Source organism: Tachypleus tridentatus, chromosome 1, assembly GCF_004210375.1.
Source record: "Tachypleus tridentatus isolate NWPU-2018 chromosome 1, ASM421037v1, whole genome shotgun sequence".
NCBI lineage: Eukaryota > Metazoa > Arthropoda > Merostomata > Xiphosura > Limulidae > Tachypleus > Tachypleus tridentatus.
In genome coordinates this window covers 52352864-52370547 of record NC_134825.1, presented here as the reverse complement: position 1 = coordinate 52370547, position 17684 = coordinate 52352864, and the positions used below count along the sequence as shown (strand labels likewise).

The 17684-nt window shown below is 28.5% G+C and overlaps 1 protein-coding gene across 1 annotated transcript in view; it reads left to right on the top strand.

Annotated features, from left to right (window-relative positions):
• Positions 1-8214, top strand: part of LOC143248678 (ras-related protein Rab-2A) — a 31074-nt gene extending 22860 nt beyond the window's left edge. The window contains exons 6-8 of the mRNA XM_076497289.1: positions 2246-2357; positions 4238-4306; positions 4800-8214. Coding sequence (XP_076353404.1) covers positions 2246-2357; positions 4238-4306; positions 4800-4898 — 280 coding nt within the window. The 3' untranslated portion in view covers positions 4899-8214. The remainder of the gene's footprint in view (positions 1-2245; positions 2358-4237; positions 4307-4799) is intronic.
• Positions 8215-17684: the final 9470 nt, after the last annotated feature.

The window sequence follows — 17684 nt, the reverse complement described above, 5'->3', positions numbered from 1 at the left end:
CTGACTCAAAGGTACCTACTGAAACAGTACAGGTTATTAGTTTGTTAACAGTGAATAAACCAATATTTGCCTTTTTTATGATTTCAAAATGTTAAGTCTATAGTTTCATACAAATTAAGAACTCATATTACCAATATTGACAAGCTAATATGTAAAGAAAAAATGTAGCTTTTTATTTTGTTGAGATATGGTTTGCATACTGAATCAAACATAGTGGCCCAGTTCACCTATTTTCATTTTTGAAAGTGGTCCCTTATATGTACTTAAATATATAACATGCGAATAACTAATTGACAGCTCAGAATGTCCCCCTATCAGCCATCTTAATCTGTTAAAAGGCTAACACATTCTTTCAAACCAAGATTTTAAGGAAGTAGGTTATATCTTTAGTCTACTTAAAGCTTCATATTTTTTTATACTTGAATACAACTTATTTACTAAGCTTCAGTAGTAACAAAACAGATTCTATTTTCACAAACAAATCTTTAGTAAAAATATTTCATCATAAAAATTAAAGTTTTAGTATACAAAGTACTTGTAATCTTTACTAAAAGTCTACCAAATTTTGTGAAGATGCACAAGGTGCATCATATGCTATAATAAATACTTAACATATGCAAATATGTATACAAACTCATTATACCAAGCCCATTGTGAAAGGGTTAACCAGACTGCAGTTATACTTGGAGTGGAGCAGCAGTGGTGTAAACAGTGTTTGTTTGGATTAATGCACTTTTTATGTATAAATTTTAACATCAGGGACAGAGACAATTTCTTAAATACATTGAGGATTTAGACTAAAATTACTTTTATGTTGACCATGTAATGGTGTTCACCATTTTTCTAAATTTTGCATCAGTTTGTCACTGCAACTTCTATATTTTTGTTATGTTGTTGCTGCCAGGAATGTTCTGTTATGTTTTGGGGAATTGACTTGTCTGAGGGAGTGTCTGTCTTTAAAATTGTGTTCTACCCAGTGAGGAGAATTTTGTGGTGGGAAGAGCAAGGAAAACATTATGCAATTTAGAATACATTTAGATGTTACTGTAGTTACTATGTAATAAATGAGAAAATTAAAAATATCCTGTTGTTTTTTGTTTTATGTAAAAATAAAAAGGAATCATTTTTCCAGTTGGTTCCCTCGGACTCAAACATTCAGAAGGAACATTAATTGTCATGAAAAGCATCTTTCTTGCATACTTTTTTCTGAATCATAATTAATATTTTAGTTTTGTTTATTGCAGGTTAATACAGATAGAGATACAAAAAAAATTTACTTTTGCTTGATGCCATTACAGTAATACTTTTGTCAACCTGTGTTTGTGAAAGATGCCTTCAAAGATTAGAATTAATTGAAGGTAGACTTTTTCTATCTCCTGATCCATAAAATTGTTATCTGAATCTATTGTACAGGTCACTGGTTAGGCCACCTCAGGAAAGACATCAAAGTTTTGATTCAGAGAAGGGTTGCTTGAGTGATGTCTTGGGTTGAGGGATTGTCATATGAGGAGAGGATGAAATCTCTTAAAATGTTTTCTGTTGGAAAAAGAAGTTTTTAGGTGTCTAATTGAGGTGTTTAAGCTTGTAAAGGGAATGGATAGTGTTGATGCATCTTCTTTTTTCAAATTTAACAGTTAGAACAGTAGGACTATGGAACAGTTATAAATTTTGGTAGTGTAGGAATCATTAGCTAAGACAATTTTAATTTTACATCATGGTGGCTGGCCTTTGAAATGGGTTCCCTCAGATATTGTATAGGCAGTAAATTTAAGAGTTTAAGGAAATACTTGAGAAATGTATGAATGATAACTTTAAGTTTGTTTTTTTCTTTGAGGTAATTTAGTTTCGAGCGTGAAACAGCCGAGATGGACCATTGGATCCCATAATGTTGTCATGTTATAAATGTTTGATTTCTTCTTCATTTTGATTCCACCTTTTTGCTATAACATGTCAGTTAAAAATTAAGTCCAACATATCTTTCATATTGGAATGAAAAAAAATTAATGTTTCACAACTTAAGCTTACAACATAGCTTAATTTTAGTTCTCAAAGTATGTAATAGTTGTTTTTATAGCTATGAATAACTGCTATAAAATATAGTTAAGTGTTAGAAGAAAGTTTTTCTTTAGCTTCATTTTATTACTAAAAGTTTAAGGTTACAATTAATCCTTTATACTGGTAAGTTCTCATAGATGTATCAACTAAAAAGGTTTTTAATTAATATAAACAAAATATATCTTGTTAGTGACTTAGAATCAAGAAGAGAAGTCAAAAAAGAAGAAGGAGAAGCATTTGCCAGAGAACATGGATTAATTTTTATGGAAACATCTGCTAAAACTGCAGCTAATGTTGAAGAGGTGGAGTAAAAATCAAAACACGTTAAAACAGTTCAGTGTTACATGCCTAATTGTAGAATGTCAAGAAACCTATAAACTGACATTAATGATATTTTAACTTGCATTTCACTGTCGTGAGAAGATGTAAGCAGAGAATTTTAATAACCTTATTAAAAACCAATATAATCCAATTCAAAAACTTACAAAAACTTTTTTGAACTAAAGGTAAATAAATAATTTAATTCTTGTGTTGCTGATTTTTTATGGCTGTTAAAATTTATGAATGTACATTCAACAGAAAACCTTTATTCTTAAGCATTAAGTATTGATATAGACAACCAAAGATATTTTTTATTTCTAAATTTTTCAATCTTTTCTTTTTATAATGAACTTTTAAAAGATACTTAGATGGAATTGTTAAAATGCACGTAAGTAAACGTAACAGATGTTAAGCATAGAAGAAAAGCTTGTAAATCTTTATTTTTACACCCAAAACAATTTATTCATGAATTATTTGCCATTGGATTTGTTTTTTGTATCTTTTTGTTTAGTTTCATATCATATGTTTATTTATGAAGAATTACTTCTGAACTACTTTGGTAACCATGTAAGTTAGTGTTAGTTTTTGTGAGGCTGAACTCTTTACAGCAGGTGTCTGTGAATTGTTACAAATAAATTTCAACTGTAAATAAAACAGCAAGTTTGTTTTAAGAATTACATATTAAAAACAAATCAAACATTTATAGACAAATATCCATTATCCTGTTGGTCACCATAGTTGTATCCAGAGCTTTAAGTAATTCTCTTTTTCATCAAAGTCTATGCAGACCAATTCAATTACTTCAGAACACAGTTTACAAGAAAAGTATTCTCCTCTACTTTGTTATTACAATATAATATTTGATAATTTCACCTTAAAAATTGCCATATACTCTCTTTACCACTAAACTAAACAATCAAGCAGTCTAGAGCTAGAACTAAATGACTTTTCTACTCATATTTATACACCAACAGGTGTCTGGAACATTCCACATAATATTAGATATTCTGATGCAATAATATGAAAAGCAACAAGAAACTGAGAAAGTTCCAGCATCATAGTTGCAACAATCTTACTATTTTAAACAGTTGCTAATTCATAATAAATGAATAACACAGTAATTTTAAAAATAAACTAAATATAATACCAACATTTTGTAAACTATCTAAGTTGTAAGGCTTGCATTAAACTGAAACATTGTGTGAATGACACAGTTAAGTTAGCATTGAATTAGGCACTGATTTATTAACACTGGAATAATGGATTATAACTAAACATCTAATTTCATTAAATTTCTTTAAGTTACTGTGTTGTTGCATTTTTTTTTTCATTATTAATTGTAACACATAAAAAAGATCATTTACATCTCAGTTACCATAAAATGACTAGACTGGTTATTGTTTCTGAGATATATGTAAACATACTATTAAAAAAAGAAACAAAACTTTGTGTGCTACTTCTTGTGAATGAATAAGTCATGATCTCATTGCTCAGTGTAAAATGGAACATTGTACTTCCAAAACCTTTTGTGCAGCCTGATATTTTATACTGTCAGTTTAATATTTCATGTGGATTTCTGGTTCATGACATTTCACTTGTCATAAGACAGAGATGAAGGGTTTTTGTCATCTGATAGACAGAATAACTGTATAACTACTGCTTTGTTAAATAATAGTTATAAAACTTCATATTAACTGTCACATTTTTTTACTGCTCAGCAAATGAATGATTGTGTTCAACAAATAACATGTAAAAGATACCAGTTCCTTTCCCTCTCATAACTACAGAAGTGAGAATTTCTAATGTCAGTTTGATCAAATACACTCAAGTAATACATACTTTTATTTTTTCTTGACTATAGGCTTTTATCAATACTGCTAAAGAAATTTATGAGAAAATCCAAGAAGGAGTTTTTGATATAAATAATGAGGTAAGAAATCAACCAAAAAGACAGACTGGATGAGTTATCAAAGGTTCTAACTTGATTGTAAATTTGTGTGAAGCTGTATGTGCAGTTCAGAGATAACATGGCTTAAATCCACTTATTAGCTAGTATAAAATTAAGAACTTTTTTTTGTGTTGGAGGCATTTAATTACTCATTAGGTTTATTTTTAAGTTGTTTACATGAATAATAGTTCACTAGTGTTTTGCAGTGTGTAAACTTAGTTATCTGAATGATGATTAAATCATGTTAGATAGTCCCATTGGCATTGTTAATTTTTTGTAGTTGTTCTAGTTATTTAACTGTATTAATATCATGTTTTATTTTGCATTAAAATTAAATAACTATGTTTTTACCTAATGTATTTTGATATGTTTGTTTTAAATTATATTGGTCTTTTAATTATTGTTATTCATAATTTATAATTGGGAATGATAATTAAGAAACTATTGTATTTCCATGTTTAATATAATTTTTTAGGCCAATGGGATAAAAATTGGTCCTCAACACCTACCAACAAATTCCAACATGCCATCTGGTGGACATTCTAGTTCCAGTCAGGGTGGGGGATGCTGTTGAGGTACAAAAAGTAGCTACAGTAACAAAGTAATATTGAGGCTTGATGTATTTGTAATTTCAGTGTTGTTAACAATTTTTAGTCTCCAATTTGAATTATCCCCATGTATTCTTCTAAGATCTAGTATCTTTTTTTATTCTTCAATATTTTTTTCATCCTCAACCTTCTTTAGCTTTAATTTGTTTTTTCAAGTAGTATTACAACACATCAAATCATGTTTTTTTCAATGCAAACAAGGTTCTGGTTTATTATTTTTATGCATAACTTCTTGAATTTATTTATAATTGGACTACAGCTTAAGGAGTTATTTTCAAAATTTAAATTTGAAAATATATTTAATGTTAAATCTGTTATTTAGTTTAAATGGTGTTTCAGATTTTTGTTCATTTGTCTTTTTATGTAATGACTTATGCAGCTTCTGCACTCCTTTTAAATGATATTGTTTGTCATGAACATGAGCATTTCTATAAGTCTGTAAAGTGGTGTCCTTGATTGGTTTTTATGACAATTTGGCACTTAAAACATCTTGATGTAAACAGACAAGTTTGTGAAGTGATACACTAATTTTGCTTTCTATTGTTTGTTTTGTAATATTCAAGCATATATTTATCTGTGATTTATTTAAGCATCTGCATTAATGACAAACTATATTTAGATTTTTTTTTCTGTAAATGTTTCTTGCACACACTGTAGTTTGTTTTTTGTAAAGTATTTCTTTCTGTGAATAAAACACAACTAACTACAGTAAAGCAGTTTGGAAGCATATGTAGCATGTGTGTGAAAAGAAATATGAATTAACTATAGAAACTTTGATTTTCTGAAACTGTAAAATTGATTTCATTACAGCATGTTTTTTCAACTTTCATTTAACAATAATATTTTTTGAAAGAAAATATAGAATTTTTCTGTGAAAATAATTAATAAACTGAGTGCCTGTAGTTTACTATTGTCCAACTATCTGAAACAAATTTGATAATAAAATATTACATAAAATTATTAATAGGCTAGGTAACTTACGGTATACTTGTATGTTTCTAGCTCAGACAAGAGTATATTTTGCATTATTGGAATTGTTGATAGCAATTTGGTCCTAATAACTAATATTTGAGAAAGCATGTATAATTTTTTTTTTTTTTTTTTACTTTTTTCTTAAAAACTAGATCTCATGTTTTTATAGTAAGATTGTATGTGTTTGAATCAGTGGTCTATTTAATCTTTGCTGTTAAATCTTGATTGATTGAATGAGGAATGTTTTCAGGTCATAGTCACTCTTAATATCACAGAACATAGCAAGAGCAATCTTACAAGTTAAACTTTAAAATAAATGTTTAGGTAAAATTTTTTATGCTTATTTTTAATATTATTAAAATTTCAGTTTTTATACAAATATATAGTAATAAAAACCTGAGTAGCAACACAGACTTCATAAATATTTAATTTTCCTTTATTGTAATTAATCATAATTTTTCAAACACAGTCTACGTGATAACTTCATGACAGAAGTGTAAGGTTGATATAAAAATAATTGAGCATAGTATTTTCTTATTTAATACTCTGATAAGAATTACTAACAAAGTGTTCTCTGGTGATTATTAATAGGTAATTTTATAAAACTGGTATAGACTTACATTGAGACATTTTCTTGCATAATAGGACTAATCTGTGCTTCAATAAATGTTTCTTTTAAAAATAGAATTATATGTGATGTAACTGTTTTTTGGTTTTAAATAAAGCTTGCAATTTTGTTATAATTTGATAATACATAAAAGTAGTAATGTTTTAAAGTATTTAATTGGTAATTGAAACTTATAAAATGGTTGAACCGTGTTATTTCTTAGAATGTTAAAACTTTAAGACTAGCAGAAAGAATTGTTAGTATTGTGAGCTTATAGATCAAAGGGAAAACTTGAGTTTGAAGATATTTGGGGTCAAGTCACTTTTCCTTGTGATGTATTGAATAACCTATATACAGTATCATCAATTCTTTATAAGTCATAAAATATAATAAAGTTACTTGATTAATTAACTTGTGTTTGCTTTAAAGTTATGAGAAAAATAACCTGATATACTTTACAATGAAATTAACTAGATTAATCACATATTAGTTCTGAATCAAGGATTCCTGAATATAAATTTATGTTGTATTTATATTGCTATGTCTTAAATTAACTTATGTAAATGTATAAATTGTTTTTTAGTAGTATTAAAGGTTAAATGTATTTACTGAATGCTTTTCAAACACAACTTACAAAATCTTGTGATCTGTATTAATATTTCCCATCACACAAAGGAAAAGAAAGAGAAGTTGATCACATATTAGAAAAAAGAAATTTCATCATCAATCTAAACGTTTTTTTTTCTGATCCATTACACTTGTGTTCTGAGACAATGGATAAGTGCATAATCACATATAGAAAAACTAGTAATGAATCATTTTATACGTAATATAATACACGGGGAGACAGATGTTCTATCCAAAATACTTAAACCTCAATAGTAGATAGATGTTGAACAATTGCATCTTTAATTTAATTATTTGTATAATGAAACGTTTCTTTCTTGGTTTGACATTATCAGTTGTCTCCATTAATTTAAAAAATTAAGAATTATTTACTTTTCATTTTAGCCTAAACTGTTTTTACTGCTTTTATACAATAGCAAAATTGAAGATACATAAAGTAAAATAACAAAAAAAGTAATTCTGCCAAAAAATTATAAATACATATAAAACCTTGATGTAACTTCCAAGAAGTTAAAAAAAAAATTGTTAAAGGGATAAAGTTTAGTTTGTGCAAAATCTTATTTTAACATTGCAATTTGAAAACAGTCAAATGTAATTTTTGTAAGATAGTAAGAATTAAGTCACAGCTGTAACTTCAAATATTTAAAATTCAAAGACAACTTTTAAGCAGTTTTTCTGGCTTTGACTCCTGTTGCATTTATTTTCTATGATCAAAGATTCCAGCAAAGTGAAGATCTTTAATTTTAGAAAAATTGTGACTGCAGTACAGCTAGTCAGAATCATACCTTAACTATCATTGAATCGTGTTTGTGAATTAAGCAATTGTAATAACTGATTAAAGGATTTGTTTGATATATCAGTATTGATAACTATAGATAGAATGTTTATGCCAGTTTGTGTTCTGTGCTTGAATTTAAAAGTACTAGGAAAAACATATATGTATACACGTATGTATAATATTAAGTGTCCAGATTTCTTAATTGTATGCGTCTCAGGTTGACATTGTGCAGTCTGAACCATGTAAATATGATACTAAAATCTGTAGAAAAGTCAATAAACATGTATCCTTACATGCATTCTGATGTATTACTTAATGTTTTGTGTGTCAGTTCCATTGGGCTGAGTGCAGGTCCTGTACCACAAAAAACAAGTGCTTCACACTTTAGTGCTGTGAATGGATTATATGAGAACAATAAAATCCTACTGCTTGATTAGACAAGGATAGCCCAGCAGTGGGTGCTATTGAATTACTACTTTCTTTGTAGTCTATCATTTCAAAATTATTGACGACTAATGCTTGTAGCTGTGAAAAATTCAGTAAACTAAATCCTTTAATTTGCACAAATTTTCATGAGATGCTCAGTGTCAGTGTTTATTTGTGTAACTCTTTGTTGCTTGTAATTAGTTTCTTTTACATCAGATAATATACTGATGTTAACTTTTGCTTGAATATTTATCATTTGTTACTGGGTAATTTCATAAAAGTAGATTAATGCTGTTAAAATCAGTAGTGAAAGTTTTTGTACTGTCTTATAAGTCATGCTTACTATTACTGAGGGATGTGATAATACAACCAAAGTTTGTATTGTATGTTTCAGAGTTTACTGGTTAATATTTGGTTTAGGTTTTTAAAAAGTGTGAAGTGTGTTGTTTTTCTTTGTATTTATTTAAGGTGTAATTTTAGTTACACATTGGCACAGTGTTTTCTTAGGACTTGCGCTGCTAGAAACCAGATTTCGATAGATGTGGTGGGCAGTGTACAAACAGTTCATTTGTGTAGCTTTGTGTTTAACTACAAACAAACAAGTAAATGTAACATGAGGCAACATGTGGGCTCTCAGATTCATAATCCAAATGCAATAACCACTGGCTACGCTCCCTTGTAAAGTATATAAGACAGAAAACCTACATTGTTCAAAGCCATATTGTTAAGGTTTTTTAACATTTTATTTCATAGTAGTTGTTACAATACATCACACTCTTATTAATAGAAAGCAATATTTTTGATAGATAACACTCACTGTGAAAGAGAAGAAACAGGAGAATACTGTATAAATAATGTTTTTAAATTACATTGAAAAAATAAAAACTATAAAAACCATGCATTCTTCAAATGAACTTGCCTTGTTTTTAAGTGTTGTATGTCATCAGTATTTTTAATATATTAAACACATTTTATTGCACATTCAAAAGTCATGTATATGAAGGAATAGCTATGATTTAGTTTAGAATATTTGTACAAAACTACACAGGGGCAATTTCTGCTATCTATTTTGTGAACTGACAGACTACAGGAAAAGCCACTAGTCACCAGCATCCAGTGCCAAAGTTCAAGATACTTTAATCTAACATTGGAATTTTGACTGCCGTGCTTATAATGTACCCACTATTCAAAAATACAGAATGCAATTTTGTGGCAGAAGCAGGCAGATTACTATAGAAACTAAAATCTATAGCTTGCTATCTGTTGGGTTATTTCCACCACGAGAGAAATGGGTAAACCCAAATCAGGTAATTAAATAGTTTAAAAAAATCATAAGAGTTGCTCTTCAGCACTTGATACTTATTCGTGTATCAGTAAATAGTCTAAACAAATATGTCAGATGTTTAAATATGGCAATTTTCACCATGTACCTAATAAAAAGAGTTCCCCTGTTAGATATATATGAAAGTAAGGTATTTAAAATTTAAGAAATATATAGATGTATATCAATGCAGTTATAAATTTAAAAATTCAGAAGTCTTGCATTAAGTTGAGTCTATATGTTAAAACATTATAGCATTTGTTACAACCCAATTAGTTAAGGATAAAATAATTCTTTCAATTATTCTTTATTTCATGAATTTTGAATTGAAAAAACACAACCAGACTAATTTAAATTCACATAAGATGTTGCATCAGTATGTCACACACGTATAATGCACACTATCTTAATACCAGACAAAATTAATGTATTACTTTAATATTCAGATACAATGATTTCTAACAGGTAGTTACAAATAGCTGCAACTTAACAGGTTCTGGGTATTTTATGTTGAGAATAATTTTGCATATGGAAAACAAACAATTGAAACAAAATTATAATGAACAAATAAAAAGCTTTATTCACTAATAGTTAATTGGTCAACTAACTGCAACTGTCTAATGGGACAAGTAAGCATGAAGATTAGAAGAAATATGTTTGTATGCACCTAATGATCAAATCAGAATTGATGATCATATCACATGATTATCAAGATTCTGTCCCTTGTTGGGACAGTGAACACTTATGTATACATGCTTGAATCACAAACACAGTATTTTAAAATAACTCAATCCTATCGTCTAAATATGCAATTTTGGTATTATAAGAAAAAGAGATTAGTAGAAGTCTTATAGGAGGACAGGTGTAAATAAAAGAATGAATTAAGAACTTGTGTTGTGGTTTAAATAAAAGTGAAATTTAAATGAGATAAAAGGGTATTTATTTGAAGTAGTAACAAAATTTTTGTGAAAATTAAAATAAACCAATTTATAACACTACAATGGCGAGGGTGTTTATCTAAAACAAGTATACACGAACAGCAGGATAACCAATGAAAAAACACAATGTAAGTCCTGACTCTTCTGAGGTAAAATAATGTCTCAAAAAATTACAAATGCTGTCATAATTTTGGAAATGTATTTTTTTTTCAATGTTACAGGTATAGAACAATTTTGTATACAAGGTAATATAGGACATAATACACCTTCCATTAAATAGTAGATAATTTCCATGAATAAATTCTGCTACAAAAAGTTTAAACACAAACTTTATTTTTCTTTAAATTATCAATTCTTCCATTTATACACTTGCAGAGCTAACAGGTTGGTTGGAGTAAAAATGTTGCCCAGTGGTTAGTTTCCTGGACTAACAATAAAACATCCAAGGTCCAAATCGATAGTGATATGCAGTTGAAGAATATATATTTTCATCTATGGGGCATTATAACTGATGCAGTCAATCCTACTAATTAGTTGATAGCTGTAGTATTCTTAGCTTCACTGAGTTTCCATGGTGTAATTGGATAGGAATATTCAGATAGCTAGAATTATCCAGAAAGCATATTGAAGAGCAGAAATCTGACTTTGACACAAAGATAGAAATTGGACGCAAGCTCCACACAAACAAAAGTTAGTGTTAACAACAAGTACAAACTGTGGTGTTTCATTGGAGAGCAACGTGATGTTTGTTTTTGAATTTTGTTCAAAGCTGCACAAGGGATATCTGCACTAGTCATCCCTAAGGTTAGAAGGAATGCAGCTAGTCATTACCAACTCTTAGGCTACTCTTTTACCAGTGAATAGTGGGACTGAACATCACTTTATAAAACCCCCATGGCTTAAAAGGTGAGCATGTTTAATGTGACAGGGATTACAAGTTGAGTGCCTTAACCATCTGGTCATGCTAGACCATATGTGATGTTAAGAATTTCAAGTTTTAAGTAAGTTGGAAAGCTTTATGTTGCTCCAGCCTTTACAAAAAGAAAAAAAAGCATGGCATTCTTGTCAGAATGTAAAAGCTACACGTGACTGAGAGGCACTCTCACTTTGAAACATGGGATGCTTTTTTGGGGAATCACCCAACTTGTCAGAAAAAAAAAAATCAGTGTCATTTTCTATAATGTAGGTTTGACATTATAGCAATCTATCCAACAATAAAACAAAAGTGGCACCCTTACTGACTGACACAGTTCCATGGTAACTAGGATGTAAAGAACATAAATAGGTTTACCTTGACTTTCTATATTAAGCCACAAAATACTTAATTTGAAAAACAAAATATCAAAAAACTTTTATAGACAAAGGTGTAAATTTTGAAAATGCAATAAGCCTGCATAATATAGATCATTTACATATTGGTGATTAGTGTTACTTAGTTGTCATGCTCCTTCTGGTCAGCAGCTCTAAATCAGGCATCACTATCTCTGATCCTGAAGGTCTCTCACTTATCTGTTACATAATTAAAGTTCTGTTCATTTTGAAAATACCTGATATCAAATCACCTAACTTTTAATTAAAAGTTCTCAACTCAGTGTGTTCCCTGATTAATAATATTAATGCTTCCAATAAATATTTAAATAAACTTTATCAAACACATTTGCACACATAATTTTATGAAACTACTTAATTTTCATTGTTTTCTTTTCATAGGATTTTTAATTTAAACTTAGATGTCATAGGTATTTCTAAATGACTATTTCATATTATTGTTGGATTGTTAAACAACTTTTACAAAGGGATTTCAAATTATTACAATCTGGCAAGTTTTTACCTAAAAGTTTATAACTTTTTCTTCTGTAAACTGTGTATATTTAAAAGGAACTTCTTTTGATGGGAACCTGAATTAAAAATGTCATATGTACTGTAATTAGTAAGATTATTTTACTTTTGAATATCAGTTAATTTAAATGTTCAAATCATTTGGTGCAGATAGCCAAGATGCTTTGCGCATAAAACACCAAATCAACCAACCAATCAAATACTTTTATCCCTACTTTAGAATTAAGTACTTGCAGCAAATATGTGTATACGTATTAATTCAGTAGCAAGAGACGAGTGATAAATTGACTGATAAATGTGGTTTTACATTTATTTAAAATTGTGTACGTTGTATTTTGTTAAGTTATCACAACTTTTGCAACTATTTAAGCTATTTAGATTACTGTGTGTGAAATAAAGTAGTTAGGTTTAAATTTGGGATTTAAACAGTCTAAAGTGATGATGATAAAGTATGAGTTTTTTTTTAAAAGAACAAAGCCACACAAATGGCAATCTGTGCTTTGTTTGCCATGGATATTGAAACTTAAATTTATAATCCCAATGACAGACCTTTTCAAAGTATCAATGCATATTATGTTAGAGGTGGATAAAGCCACTGTTAGCTGCATATTGTAGTTTACAAATATGTCATTGATACTAACAATAACTCCTGATGAACACAGAACAGTAATACAAAGTAACAATATGTATTATATAATCTAAATGCCATGTAATTACTTAGTACTTGTATTCATTGACAAAACCCACAAAAATCGAATTGATTAGATATTTGATGTATGTTATGTAATAATACAGTATCAGTAGCACCAGTGTGTTGAATTTTGTACAAAATTACTTGAAGGCTAGCCATACCTAATTTAGAAGTGGCAGGCAAGAAGGAAGGTAGTTGGTCAACATCACTTACCCCCACCTCTTACAAACGAATAGTAAAATTGATAGGTACATTATAATGCCTCTACGGCTGGAAGAGCAAGCATATTTGGTGCTTGGATTCAAACTCGCCACCAACAGATTGCGAATCAAGCCTCCTAATTACTAGGCCAATACTAATAGTACTAATACTGCTGGTGATATTAATGTGCTATCTAACAGTATGTGCTCAAAATTATATTCAGTGGCTCAACAACAACATAAAAGAAGTATACACAGATTGTTTGGTGATAGAAATATAGAAAAAATAGTCAACTGAATTCTAAAGCAATTGAATAGGCTTAAGTGGACTTTAGACAAGAAGAGGAAAGCTATATAGTGTTTAAGATATAAGTATGACTTCCATAGTATAAGGAATTTTTAATTTGTTCAGAATATACATGTAAGTTATTTTGAAAAGCAGTGGGGTTCGTGCTGTTCATTTATTTTTTGAATTTATCGTTGACAAGTCAGAGACATCTACCGTATAAAAATCCTTAGCCCAATGCACCCATATACTTACTTTTTATTGTTGTATATATTTAAATTAGTTTCCTGACACAAATATATTATGCACATTTGATATACTGTTTCATTGTAGTAATGGATTATCTCTGGCTCTTATGGAGGGAGCATCATTCTTTCATTAGGTGTTGTTCAGAGACGATGAAAAACACAGTTTTACTGGGTTTTGGGCAGTATGTTACCAGAGTGTGATTACAATCAAATGCATGAAATGAAGTGTCTGTTAGACGCTCTTTGTTTTATATCATTATTAAAGGACTCTCCCTTTTTATTCTGTTAAAGCCTATTTACTGTCAACTGTTCAGATAGCAGAGATTTTCCCACAGGCACTGAAGAGAAATAGTTATAAGAAGTATATTAAATCTGTCACACAACTTTACACCAACCCAACTGGCAAAGTGATACTCCACCACTTTTGATGAGTACAAAGAAATGATAAGTATAACAAACTTCCAATGGTTTGGAAGAGAATTGCCTACCTGCATAGGTTTATAGGAAAACTTTGTAACCAAACACTAGCATTCTAAGGCTAAAATAAAACAGATACATCTATAAGCAAAAGAATATTATCAGAAAACACTTTAATATTCAGAAGTGAACAAAATCCACAAATCTATAGACAAACATCAACTACAGAAACTTTTAAGCCAAATTGTAATTTGAATAGAAAAACCAACTAAAACAGCACCTTAAGTTCTTAGTTACCAAACTTTATTTTTTTCTTGGAAGTTATAAATAAGCATACAAGTTAAATCTTTCTAACATGCATTTTTCCTCAAACATGCACACACAATAATAAAGACAGTCTCGTAATCATTGAATGACTTATAAATTGCACAATTAGCACTAAACAAAGAGAGTCAGTAGTTCAAACACTGATCCAACAAAATAACATATCAGTAAATTTGATTTTAAAATAAAATATTTTTTGTTCACAACTTTACTTAAAATAATAATATAAAAATGAAGCCAATATTCATTAGCTTTACATTAAATGTATGTGTGTTACACGTAGCTCCTTTATGTTTATGAATCTTCAAAGATTTTCATCATTTATAGCAGAAGAGCAACCAAAACATTTTTAACCTGTAGTTGACTGGCCTCTAAACCCTTTGGCAACGAAATTTAATTGACCTAACAATAAATGTAGCAGTATGTAATAAAAATTCCTAATAGTTTTATTACTGCATTTTTTTATTTATTTTTTGCAATGATAAAATAGTCTTAAAGATAGGTGAAAAGAAGTTGGCAAACAAATTCTTCCCATTTCAAAATGGTGCAAAAGTAGAATGTATGGTCAAACAAGATTGTGCAAACTTATGGATGCAGTAAATTCAAAATATAAGCATAATGTTGCAAGGACCAGTTGGTAGCATCACAAAATGATACTTGCCACTTATTTACTTTTGTTCTTTTAACAGAGTTTGCTCTGATAATCTCTTATACAAGTATGAATTATTGGTACTCATAATAATTAGAAATCAAATGAATATTTAGAATGCAACATCTTTCTGTATACCAATAACATATTTATTGAAACTATAAATTACATTATTTAAAAAAAAACTTTAACATTAACACCATCTTCAGGAGATTACACAGTAACATTGAAATATGTATTATTTTAAAAGGCAGCTGTTAATGGCTACAGTAAATGATTTATTTACAGAAAATCAAACATTTACTGTAACCATTTTTTTTATTTTATTTTATTGCCTTATATATTTAGTTATCAGGTCAGTTTACTAGTAGATAATATAAGTTTGTTAAAGGATACATATTTTTAATACATTCAATATACTTTTCTTTGTTGTATTCACTTGTAACAAACTTCTCACTAACAGTATGATTATTAATACTTTGTGATTTGCATCTGTTAATCTCTGTAGTGCTGTGTTAGGTAGTTTTTATAACTATGAAACAGAACTAGCCATAACTTGAAAGGTATTTTTTTGTTTTTCCCCATAATTTTATGTTGTAAAATATTACTATTTTATTACAAAATTTTGTTTTTCTATGTACTGTAAAAGTTCTTTGTTCTTTTTTTTTTTTCTAGATAGCTTTTATATTCTTACTGTTTATAGGAAATTTTAGTAAAATGCAGTCAAAAACTGCAGATGGCATATGTAATTTACATACAGGTAATTTTATAAATACAAGTAAATTTTTTTTTTTTTTTAATTAGGTTTCTCAGTAACTTCTTGTGTTATAAATATCTTACAGTTTTCGTTTTTGACATGTTTTGATAATGTATATAATATATTGTTGTAAATTAATAAGAAACAATTATCTTGAGGAATATTAGAAATATGTGATTCAAAGTAAATAACCAAATATTTTTTTTAATATAGCAATAACAAAAGATACAAAGATAGTTAAACATTAAAACTATAATAGACAAGTAAATTGTCTCATATTATTTATTATTACAGTTCATATTAAACTTGTTATATATTTTTTCATAACAATGTTATTGTTTTCCTTATTTAATTTCAGAAAAGTTTGGTATACATTTTCATTGTTTAATTTGAAGTTTTATTTAAATAGTGTAAGAATAACAATAACTTTGATTTTAGTGAAGGAAAAGTGTTTCCAGCAACCACTTTAAAACTAATCTTTATATAAATACTATAATGCATTGTTGCAAATGATATTTCTTGTATAAAAGTTGCATTGATCAACTGAATGCCATTTTGAAAACATTTAGAAGTGCACAAAGGTTAATGTACAAAATGTTTTCTAAAATGGCTATTTTTGTACTTGCGTATATGGTTATTGGTTCAAACACTTATTAAATATTTTCAGTTAATAAAGCTAGTCTTTATTACTCTTAGAACTGTCAACTTCAGCTTGAAAAAAATTGTCTGTGTTCTATTTTTCTTTGGTATTAGAGCTGCACATTAGCATAAAAAATGTATACTATTTTCCATCTTTGGAAAATAACTGTACAAGTAGTCATATTTGCTAATATAAATATAGTCTAAATTGTATTATGTTTTATCACTTATCTGAAGATATTAAGTTTTAAAAAATTCTTGAATAGTGTGCATACTAAACTGTTTATTGTTTCTGATGTTGAGTATTTTTCTAAAGGTTTTTATAGGTATGAAGAAAACTTTAATATATTTGTATTTTTATAGGTTATATTTTAGTACATCATTAGCTTTAGTAATGCATTTTCTATTTAAAACAAGTTAAAGATTCTTGTATAATGTGCATATTAAACAGTTTATTGTTTCTGATGTTGAATATTTTTCTAAAAGTTTTTATAGGTATGAAGAAACCTGAATAAAAAGTTTTATTCTCAATTTTAATGTGTGCTGAAATAGTCTGGGTACTACGTTGTATTTAATTCCTTAGCTACCATTCACAATTTAAGATGTACTTTAAATACTTTATGAATCACAAGAATGTTTCTAAACATAACAGTCCCAAAACTGTTAACCAAAATGAAAAAGAGAGCATGCTGTAAATATTTTTAAGTTGTTTCCATAGAATAACAGTTACAATGCATGCAAATTTATTGTTTATTATTTTAAAATGTATTTACTTTCATAAAAAGCAAAGTTAAAAAAAGAGGTAAATAAATCTTCAATAGAAAAACATGTTTTTTACAGTTGTACCAAACACAGAAGTTGGTGAAATGTCATTAAATGGACTTCAGGAGTTGAAGTATAAATTACTTAAACCTTTCTTATAAGATACAAGCTACACATAGCTGCTTTTTAAACTTTAGCTAATAATTAGCAACAGAGAAGACTGGCTGATAAACAATGGGCAATACACAATATCAAGTAACCACTGTGCAAG